This window comes from Malaya genurostris, chromosome 3, assembly GCF_030247185.1.
Source record: "Malaya genurostris strain Urasoe2022 chromosome 3, Malgen_1.1, whole genome shotgun sequence".
Taxonomy (NCBI): domain Eukaryota; kingdom Metazoa; phylum Arthropoda; class Insecta; order Diptera; family Culicidae; genus Malaya; species Malaya genurostris.
The window spans coordinates 290,735,315-290,747,323 of NC_080572.1; the positions used below are offsets into that span (position 1 = coordinate 290,735,315).

Here is a 12,009-nt window from a genome sequence, read left to right on the forward strand (position 1 = left end):
CGGACTAGTTCCAAGCGATTTCCGAACAACGATTTTGGCATGCCTAATTCGAAAAAAACTTTCATGATTATGTTTTCATCTGTTGTTGATTATCGTTTGATGATGATTTTCCACGAGTACAACAGTTTTGTGTGGTAGTAAATTTCCATCAATTAGTACACCCGCTACGTGAGCAAATTAGAGCAGTTTTGGTCATAAACGACAGGAAAACTTTCCTCAATAAAGCGTGAAACATCCGTCGATTAAATATTTTTAGTCAGTTGATAATGATTCGGGTTCGGTGACGCGTAAGCATAATTAGTGCTACGGTAACCATGTGTGGAGAATGTTAATTATACCCACAAACACGTTGATGTTCGTGTGATGTACGCAAATTTGGCGGATTGTGTTTCGAGTATTGCTAGGGTAACGGCTCCAGTAGTCATCTCATCTCATATACGAAAACCATTAGTTAGAGTGAAATCTACTCTCTCGGTTCGATAGATTGACCGTAAGAGAGAGATGAAGATAGGTGCAAATTTAATGGCGTTTTTCATTGAAAAACACTGGTGGCAAACACCGTCAGAATGTTGCATTTCTGCTCGGAAGTGCAAAACCATAGCAATCCACGCCACCAGTGTTTTTCAATGAAAAACGGCATAAATTAACATATTCAGTTGTATTACATTTATGTCGCGTACTCGACGAATTGAGTCGAATGGTATATGACACTCGGCCCTCCGTCTTTGATTCGAAAGTAGGTTTTCATTCTCATAGTGATTGCATAACCTTTTTATACGAGGTACCAATCAGAATTGACGGTCTTACGTTCCACTAAAGCAACGGTAGCGATATGTCCGTTTGTATCGAAAAAACAAGTCACCATTTTCTTTGAAGTGCTTAGAACGCGAACAACTTTTGTTCGATTTAGTTCTTCTAGGAACACCCATACAGTTGACTGCTGTTTAGTTTCGGGATCATATGAGCAAATCCATGTTTCGTCACCTGTCTAGATATTAAAAAAGGTAAAACCAAATTTGAAGCACCACGATTGAAATTTTGCAGCATTTCTTTGTACCAACCGAAAGGATTTGAAACTGAAACTGAAACAGAAACAGGTACAGGAGCAGGAACAGGAACAGGAACAGGAAAAGGAATAGGAACAGGAACAGGAACAGGAACAGGAACAGGAACAGGAACAGGAACAGGAACAGGAACAGGAACAGGAACAGGAACAGAAACAGGAACAGAGACAGAAACAGGAACAGGAACAGGAACAGGAACAGGAACAGGAACAGGAACAGGAACAGGAACAGGAACAGGAACAGGAACAGGAACAGGAACAGGAACAGGAACAGGAACAGGAACAGGAACAGGAACAGGAACAGGAACAGAAACAGAAACAGAAACAGGAACAGGAACAGGAACAGGAACAAGAACAGGAACAGGAACAGGAACAGGAACAGGAACAGGAACAGGAACAGGAACAGGAACAGGAACAGGAACAGGAACAGGAACAGGAACAGGAACAGAAACAGAAACAGAAACAGAAACAGGAACAGGAACAGGAACACTGAACAGGAAACTGAAACTGAAACTGAAACTGAAACTGAAACTGAAACTGGAACTGAAACTGAAACTGAAATTGAAAGTGGAACTGAAACTAAAACTGGAACTGAAACTAAAACTGGAAACGAAACTGAAACTGAAACTGAAACTGAAATTGGAACTGAAACTGAAACTGGAACTGAAACTGAAACTGAAACTGAAAGTGGAACTGAAACTAAAACTGGAACTCAAACTGAAACTGAAACTGAAACTGAAAGTGGAACTGAAACTAAAACTGAAACTGAAACTGAAACTGAAAGTGGAACTGAAACTGAAACTGGAACTGAAACTGAAACTGAAACTGAAATTGGAACTGAAACTGAAACTGAAACTGAAAGTGGAACTGAAACTAAAACTGGAACTGAAACTGAAACTGAAACTAAAACTGAAACTGAAACTGAAACTGAAACTGAAAGTGGAACTGAAACTAAAACTGGAACCGAAATTGAAACTGAAACTGAAACTGAAAGTGGAACTGAAACTGAAACTGGAACTGGAACTGAAACTGAAACTGAAAGTGGAACTGAAAGTGGAACTGAAACTAAAACTGGAACTCAAACTGAAACTGAAACTGAAACTGGAACTGAAACTGAAACTGAAACTGGAACTGAAACTGAAACTGAAACTGAAAGTGGAACTGAAACTAAAACTGGAACTGAAACTGAAACTGAAACTGAAACTGAAACTGGAACTGAAACTGAAACTGAAAGTGGAACTGAAACTAAAACTGGAACTCAAACTGAAACTGAAACTGAAACTGAAAGTGGAACTGAAACTAAAACTGAAACTGAAAGTGGAACTGAAACTAAAACTGGAACTGAAACTGAAACTGAAACTAAAACTGAAACTGAAACTGAAAGTGGAACTGAAACTAAAACTGGAACTGAAACTAAAACTGGAAACGAAACTGAAACTGAAACTGAAACTGAAATTGGAACTGAAACTGAAACTGGAACTGAAACTGAAACTGAAACTGAAAGTGGAACTGAAACTAAAACTGGAACTCAAACTGAAACTGAAACTGAAACTGAAAGTGGAACTGAAACTAAAACTGAAACTGAAACTGAAACTGAAAGTGGAACTGAAACTGAAACTGGAACTGAAACTGAAACTGAAATTGGAACTGAAACTGAAACTGAAACTGAAAGTGGAACTGAAACTAAAACTGGAACTGAAACTGAAACTGAAACTAAAACTGAAACTGAAACTGAAACTGAAACTGAAAGTGGAACTGAAACTAAAACTGGAACCGAAATTGAAACTGAAACTGAAACTGAAAGTGGAACTGAAACTGAAACTGGAACTGGAACTGAAACTGAAACTGAAAGTGGAACTGAAACTAAAACTGGAACTCAAACTGAAACTGAAACTGAAAGTGGAGCTGAAACTAAAACTGAAACTGAAACTGAAACTGGAACTGAAACTGAAACTGAAACTGAAAGTGGAACTGAAACTAAAACTGGAACTGAAACTGAAACTGAAACTGAAACTGGAACTGAAACTGAAAGTGGAACTGAAACTAAAACTGGAACTCAAACTGAAACTGAAACTGATACTGAAAGTGGAACTGAAACTAAAACTGAAACTGAAAGTGGAACTGAAACTAAAACTGGAACTGAAACTGAAACTGAAACTAAAACTGAAACTGAAACTGAAAGTGGAACTGAAACTAAAACTGGAACCGAAATTGAAACTGAAACTGAAACTGAAAGTGGAACTGAAACTGAAACTGGAACTGAAACTGAAACTGAAACTGAAACTGGAACTGGAACTGAAACTGAAACTGAAACTAAAACTGGAACTGAAACTGAAACTGAAACTAAAACTGAAACTGAAACTGAAACTGAAAGTGGAACTGAAACTAAAACTGGAACCGAAATTGAAACTGAAACTGAAACTGAAAGTGGAACTGAAACTGAAACTGGAACTGGAACTGAAACTGAAACTGAAAGTGGAACTGAAAGTGGAACTGAAACTAAAACTGGAACTGAAAGTGGAACTGAAACTAAAACTAAAACTGAAACTGAAACTGAAACTGAAAGTGGAACTGAAACTAAAACTGGAACTGAAACTGAAACTGAAACTGAAAGTGGAACTGAAACTAAAACTGGAACTGAAACTGAAACTGAAAGTGGAACTGAAACTGAAACTGGAACTGAAACTGAAACTGAAACTGAAAGTGGAATTGAAACTAAAACTGAAACTGAAAGTGGAACTGAAACTAAAACTGGAACTGGAACTGAAACTGAAACTGAAACTGAAAGTGGAACTGAAACTAAAACTGGAACTGAAACTAAAACTGAAACTAAAACTGGAACTGAAACTGAAACTGAAACTAAAACTGAAACTGAAACTGAAAGTGGAACTGAAACTAAAACTGGAACCGAAATTGAAACTGAAACTGAAAGTGGAACTGAAACTGAAACTGGAACTGGAACTGAAACTGAAACTGAAAGTGGAACTGAAAGTGGAACTGAAACTAAAACTGGAACTGAAACTGAAACTGAAACTGAAAGTGGAACTGAAACTAAAACTGGAACTGAAACTGAAACTGAAACTGAAAGTGGAATTGAATCTAAAACTGAAACTGAAAGTGGAACTGAAACTAAAACTGGAACTGGAACTGAAACTGAAACTGAAACTGAAAGTGGAACTGAAACTAAAACTGGAACTGAAACTAAAACTGAAACTGAAAGTGGAACTGAAACTAAAACTGAAACTGAAACTGAAAGTGGAACTGAAACTAAAACTGGAACTGAAACTGAAACTGAAACTGATAGTGGAACTGAAACTAAAACTGAAACTGAAACTGAAAGTGGAACTGAAACTGAAAGTGGAACTGAAACTGAAAGTGGAACTGAAACTAAAACTGGAACTGGAACTAAAACTGGAACTGAAACTGAAAGTGGAACTTAAACTAAAACTGGAACTGAAACTTGGACTGGGACTGGAACTAAAATCGACTAGAAGTGCGATAGATAATTTATGATTTGATTTTTGTTCCAGATAAGCTTATAAACTCGACATTTTACAAGAATCTTATAATCTAATCAAACAAAAACCTTGTTAAGTGTTGACCAGATGCAAACAAGAATTGCTTTTATCGTATCAAAGAACGCTCTCTACCAACTCTTCACACGATTCAATCAGTGCCATCAAAGAGAAACGGATATCATCTCAACAACAAAAAACCGGCATGGTTCATTTAACATAGAATCGACACCAGTGCGAGAGCGAATTTCTCTCGATGACCTGTCTGAGCATCACGAGTTAGCACGCTGCTGTGGGGATTCTCTCTGAAGCAACAAACGATCGCATATTCTCGTTTCGCGATCCGATTCTGTATGGGCAGTTGATAATTGCGATAGAAATATTTTACTATTGCCGCTTATTTTAACTACGTGCATTTAACCTCTGTATAAGTTGTGTCTATGAAAATGTATGTGAATGCTCCACACAAGGGCTTTGAAATATTGTAACCTAGTATGAGAATCATCAAGTCGAATCATCGATTCGATTTTCTGCAAAAATTGTCACCTTGCGATTATCTCTTGGTAAATTCCACTGAACACCTATCATTACCAGGCTGTAATTTTTTTAAGGGCAATGAAATACTCAGAGTATGAAGTGGAGCGAAGAAATGTAGAAAAATTCTCTCACGATTTATGCATTGAGAGACACGAGTTCTTGGGGCATCTTCTACCGGATTGAAAATGTTATGTACAGTGTAGAGAAATATCGAGCAGCTTCCGTCAAATTATCGACAATCACCAATCATGAACCACCAAACATTCTGCCAACAATTTTACCCAAAAAATCGGTAGAAGTGATTCAAAATGCTCAAGAAAAAAGAAATGAGAATAACCTGGCGAAATTAAATGTTTCTTAAGAGAAGTGAATCCTACAACTAGCTATTTTTATACGACCTACGGTTGTGGAAAGCCGACTACTCCAAGTGCCTATTCCGCCGCAACATTGTAGCAGTTTCACACAAAGTGCACGACGAAACACAATTATCCAGAACTCGTTAGAGCAGCTTTTAAAGTACACTCGGAGCAGCAGAACCTGATGCTGATTGCCATGACTCAGCCGAGAGCAATAATTACATTTTACGATGAAATTTCCCCATTTGGAGCAATCAAATAACTACCGACACTGCCACCGCTGCAGTAGCCAGTAACGGAAATAGTTCTGGTTCCGGCTTTTTTTTGCAGGGTTCTGATTCTTGCTTCAAGAAGACCTCGGTTCGCACTCTACAGTTATCAGTTGCGTTTACGACTCTCTTTCGTTTGGTTGGAAGAAGCTGTTTTTCCGAGTTTTTTCTATGCCCAATAGCCGAGAGCGTTTTATCGCTCGAACAACAACAGAAGGCAACCGTCAAAACGTGGTAGAATTTTTCTTCTTATGCTATCCGAATCCACAAAACGATCACAGCACATGTTAGCAATCAAATTCAAAAGCTCGTTATCGTCAATATTTCGGGACTGCAGAGACCAAAGTAGATCAACATCGTCAGGCTGGAGAGAACGCACTGGGAATACCAATATCATATCACTGTCAGTTTAATTAAATTTGGCACTGTGAAAACGGGTCTGTGTTTATCCTGGCACCGCTGCCGGTTGTCCGGACTGGGGCGCCCGTGCTCTTGTCGGTTTTCCCGGACAGTAAAAACTTTTACCAACGTTGCAATAAAAATCGTTCGCACGTTGTTTGCGCGTTCCGTCGCCAGCCCGGGGGCAGACTGGTTACTGGATTTTGTTATTTCATTTTAACTGGCTCATTCAGACTAATGATCTCGATTATGACGTGATCTCATTTCGAATTTACTCGGAACATTCATTCAGGACCAAGAGTCGTTGACACAATTTCAGCTTCGCATGTTTCAAACTATCTTCCTTTAGATGACCATTGTTCAAACTGTTATTTCCATTTGCAAACAAATTAATGACATCTGTATGATAAAAAATTGTTACGAAGAAAAAAAACAAATTAAAAAAAGGACATCCGAAAATCCATTTTACAGCTTTTGTTTTCTTCCCGAATGTACCACCCTAAAAAAAAAAACAGATAGCAAAATAAACTCCACTAACCTCATTTCGAAATCCTTAATTTCCTCCGTCGTCAGCGAGTTGGTGACGTCGAGCAGCTGCCTCATGTTCTCCTCCCGCTGCTGTTGCTGTTGTTTCTTCTTTCGGGACAACTCTTTGCCCTGCTCGACACTGATGAAGTCGCCCTCGTTTTTCAGCAGAATCGTCTCCACCGACGAGTAGTCTAGGCTCAGCGAAGGCTGCAAAGAAAATTAGGCGAAAAACACTGCCGTTACAAAGCGTCACATATTGGAACTACAATAAATGCTATGCTGTTTCCACTGTCACTGCTGCAGTGTGCGGTGAAGCACAATCCAACTGAGTAGGCCGAAAATTGATGGGATAAATAGACACATAATAGGGCTTGTAAACAGAACGGACCGTAAATGAAAATGGCAATGGCGATGACAACGACGACGACGACCACGACGAGGACAACCGGAACCGACTCAGAAACAAGACGCCACCACTGGTCACTAAAACCATTGCTCAACCGAGTGGAGAAGGGTGGTATTTTTCGTTCGTAGCCATGACTTGTTTTAGCTGTAGATTAGCATATTTGCAGCACTGGCTAGCATAAGGAAATCAGTTTTTTTGTGCACCCGAGTTGAAATGTGACAAAAAAAGTGAAATTACACAACAGGAAATCGAATCCTTCGCCTAAAATGTAAAGTGCTGGGTATTACATTCCGATGCATCTTTTCTTTTGTTGAGGTTCCAACATACGACGTCCATTTGTGTGAAAAAAAAAACATTTTTGTTATGTCCGTGCTAGACACAATTCATGTTGTCTCTTGCTGATTGAATTTTATTTCTTTTGACAGAAAGGCTGGCGCCTGAACAAAATTCTTCGGTTTGTGGCACGAAACAGTGATTAATCAGTAAACTTGTAAACGCAAATGTTTATTTCAATTCTCTCTATTACTGTAGCTTTTGTTCTGTCATATTTTCTGGAAGGCAAATCGTTTAATTGTTTCTCGGAATTATTCGCGTGGTTATATTTGCTTGTGTTAATATGAGAAAAAAAAACAAGTCTGACTGGTGGTTCTGTCAGCATTACCTTCAGATGCTTGAAAATATTACAAAACTCACTTTTCTCAGAGGGTTTTGTTTTGGTAATTACATTTCAGCTGTTCTTCAAAGAAGGGCGAATAATTTTAGAAATGGAAATGGAGAAAAATATCGATGAAGGTTTTGACTCTACTTTGAATTCCTGTTTAGAAGTTATTGTATATTATAAGATCAATTTTTGATTTTTTTGTATGAATCGCAAAGCGACTAAGCTCGCTTGTGAGGAATTCTGGCAACCGTCAGAAGGCTGACTGAATTCCGGCTGCTGTCAAAATTGTCCAGGCGAAATAGCGTCATTATCTCCGATTTATTAATTTTAGTTTGACGTAAAGCCGCCATGACTTTTTCCAAAAATTCATCTTTTCTGTTAGTTTTTCTTCAACTTGGCTTCTCCAATATATATTTCCGCTCAGTCATTGCACAAACTGTTATTATCTCGCCATACGTGTCCTGTTTATTTCCCTCCTCTTTTTTTTTTCTTTTTTTTAATTCGATTTGATATTCGTCAATCCCGCATGTACATACAAAAAACGAATCTTGAGACGAGGTAAATGAGATTGAAATATGAGTATGTTGGTAGCGAGAAAGCAATGTTATTGGCAGTAACATTTCCCATGATTAGTATATATGAAAGGCAAAAACTTGTGGCCTTTCATATGTACTTTTTATTGAAAAAATAAAACCAAGACGCTTAAAATGTAGAACCGATTCAAAACGATTCTGTCAATCTTGTTCGGCAAGGATCCAACAGAAAAGAACCGTTAATAACCGCTAGGCGAAATTCTCTGCCGGAAGCGGTTGTTGCATTGTTACCAGACTTTTGCCGGAATTCTGGCAGAACTCCGGCAAAAATGGCTGGCAGACATAGTCAGCCGTCTGGGGGAAAATCTGCCCACCGCGTACAAGTGGGTATGTTTGACAAATCAATACACTGATAAAAATTTGCACGATCGATTCATATGTAAACAGCGATTTGTTTTAAGATTTAATGAGCAAATTCACTACAATGGAAGATATGATTATTTTTCACTTAGCTTCAATGTGTTTTTCCGTTGTATGTAATGTGTTTTGCTATTGAATCGAACTACATGAGTTAAACCCTTCATTCACAAATGTATGTGCAAAACACTTGAACCGGTAAATTCTGAAAACAATGTGACATTCGCATGAAATTCATATGGAATCTAGAGGAAGCGATATATCTTACAGTTTTGATGTTCATTTCAAAGAAAAGTAGCATAATTTCCACTAAATAGCAACAGTTTTACACCCATTTCATCAGTTAAGTGTATATTTTCGTCTGCATGATTTTGTTTTATACTTTCAGTCTTAGAAAGTACCCCAATAAAAAATTCCAATAAGTTGTCAAACAAAGTAAGTTTATCTCGAAGTTTTTCTAACGTTCGCTGTGTTGCAATTATTATACCACATGATATCATTTTATTTTCAGTGCAAAATAAACCCAAATAACTTTCCTTCCGTTAAACTTTGAAATAAGTCGAAGTATTAGTTAAATTTAATTATTCGACCAAAAATAACTGCTCGACTGTCAAATGTTTAAATTATTCCCGAGATGGTCCACGGTCTAAGACAAATCTGCGGGGAAATTTAAACGTCTCATTTACTATATCCATTATTTTGAAGCGTGAGAGAGACAAACTCGATTTGGTTACTATTGTAAGATTGCCCTTCTTTGACAAACAGCTGATTTCCAACAAATTCATTTGGAAAATACACGCACTTTAAACATAGCTCATGGTTTGAGTTGCGATTACTCAAATCCATAAACTGGATCAATATGTCAAAATTTGAGTATGGATTTGAGTAAACTTTATTCAGGCCATGACTCTTGCATTTATTCATATATTACAGTACACTTTGAGTTTTCAAACATTTGAGTGAAAGGAATAATTCTTGCAGTCCACTGCGTTTTCATTCTCGGAATATTCTTATCGAATTTAAGAATCCAAGAATACATTGTTTTTCATTGCCATTTCAGACTACGTGCACTTTTTATGAAATCGAGTTGTGTGTCACTCAATTTTGAGTTATGTTCAATGAGGGTGTAGGTAACTAAGTGCGCTTCGATCGCAGTAGTCTTTGCTTGGAATATGTTTTTTCACCCAGAAAAAGAAAGGTTTCTATTTTTGACTATTGTCATCAATCAAATAAACCGTATTCGATGATCCATTTTGTCAAACACTGCTTTTAGATCGGTATAGATAACATCAATTTGTGCTTTTGCCTCCATACTAGACACACATTTGGACGTGAAGGTCGTGTCGACGACACGACCAGACACTCCGAAGAAAAATCGGAATGAAAAGTGTTCGTGAGCGATTTACCACCAGTTACCATAAATTTAGCGACCCCTTGAAAATGACAAAAACTAACTATTCGAGCAACACTGTTTAAGTTGCTATGAACTAGTTACCAAGGAGCACCAGAATAAATAAACAAACAGTTTGAAACAGTTGTGGAATAATTCCACATTTCATGGTTATTAAAAATCTTACAAAAAACTGCAAAAAATAACAAACGCCGATGCTTGGTGAGTGTAAATGATATTCTAATTCGTATAAATGAATTTCTAATCGCTTTGTGCTTTTAGTTCGATCTCGAAAAAAGTTCTCTGGAACCAAATACTTGGGAAGCAAAGCTAAAAACTTTAAATGAGTTGATTGAAAAGTCCCGATTGAGTACGCAAATGCAGGAATTGTTATTTCATGGAAGAAAGCGTCCTGAAAGCGATAATTTTGTACAGCATTGAAACGGGGCAGCAATGCTCCAGCATGTTGGATGATGTATTTTTTCATTATTCGGAAGTGCATTCGACGTGGAACGTGGAACGCAATTGCTAGACGGAGTGTGTGCTGTTGCTAATAACGCTGCTAGTTGCTTAAACTAGACTTCATAAATGCTTTGAAATCACCTCTCAAATCTGGTTTACCTACCGGTTACATAGATCTAGCCCAATCGGCACTTCAAAGTTCAATCCAGCAAGGGCGATTACAAACTAGTGACGTTGAACAGACAGTTGCAAAACATTTTTTAAACCTCGTTTGCATCCGTGGGTTGACCAATTTATCAATCACAATCACAACCTCGCTGAGGAAGAGTTGGAATCGTATGAAGCTGGGGAAACATTTATACAATTCCTTATAGTGCAAGTCGACGCCTTATTAACGGCGTTCAAAACTGCCCTCACACCAAGAAATTATGATGGATTATGATTATTCGGTTAGTATCATTACTAGTGAAGTTACAAGTCGCCTGGAGCGAGTTATCAAAAAATCTACATTCAATCGGCTTGGTGGACTAGTTTTAGTTTTTTTGCTTAGTTAAATGAATATATTCCCCCTGAAGATAACACACGAGAAGTTTTTTATTGCCTTAAACAATCAAAATAAAATTTTTAGTAGTGAATAATTTGCGTGGCCGGTACGGTACGCCACTACGAATTACATATTCGTTATGAGACAAGTACTCCAAAAGTGTCGAAAATACAACGCGCCAGCTGCAAAGTTGAAGATTATGCAGCTGCCAAGCTGCAGATTATGCAGCTATGGCAGATCTCTGAAAGAATAAATTTAATACCTGCCAGCGGTCCAACTACACTCAGTGGTTTCGTTTTAAGTGAGAATTAGAGATGGGCAATTCGCTCCTGAGCTGTTCCAGTGAATCGAATCATTGAAGTGAGCTGACAGCTCACAGCTCTTTTCAAAAGAACCGCAGCTCATCTGCTCACTCATTTGCTACCCAGTTCACTGCATTATGACGAAGGGAACACGCTACGAACTGATCGGATCTTCGGCTCTCTAAGAGATTCAATTTAGTCGACATCAATTAAAGATACATTAATTCGCATTGCATTCATTGCATCATTGCAAATCAATGATTCAATTTCGATCATGCATATGAAAGAAAACCGGTGCATAAGAGAAACGGCGCACAAAATGAAGCTTAAGTTCAAACTAAAAGAGCTGATGAGCTGATACATCGAATCGATTCACTTTGGTGAGCTGATCGGTTCGGAGCTGTTCACCAAAATGAGCTGTTTTGCACACCTCTAGTGAGAATCTCTTGTTTTTGTTTACATTTTTTTGTGGTTACCAAGGCTACTGGTAACTGTTTTTCAAAATCAATAATTTTCCAACTTGTGTTGCCAGTTCCAACATTTTTTCAAGCGATTCCATTTTGACATTACCAGTTACTGAGGGGTAGCTCGATTTACGATACAGTTTTAAAAGCGAGTGGCAGGTCG

At 38.0% G+C, this 12,009-nt stretch overlaps 1 protein-coding gene and 1 long non-coding RNA gene across 3 annotated transcripts in view; one reads left to right on the top strand and one right to left on the bottom strand.

Annotated features, from left to right (window-relative positions):
• Positions 1–12,009, bottom strand: part of LOC131435017 (uncharacterized) — a 425,332-nt gene that overhangs the window by 146,875 nt on the left and 266,448 nt on the right. For both annotated transcript variants that reach the window (XM_058602473.1, XM_058602474.1), the window contains one exon: positions 6,678–6,874. In XM_058602473.1, the coding sequence (XP_058458456.1) occupies positions 6,678–6,874 (197 nt within the window). The remainder of the gene's footprint in view (positions 1–6,677; positions 6,875–12,009) is intronic.
• LOC131435023 (uncharacterized) lies at positions 10,122–11,119 on the top strand. The gene is made up of 2 exons (XR_009230423.1): positions 10,122–10,296; positions 10,357–11,119. It is a non-coding gene; the product is annotated as an uncharacterized LOC131435023 (long non-coding RNA).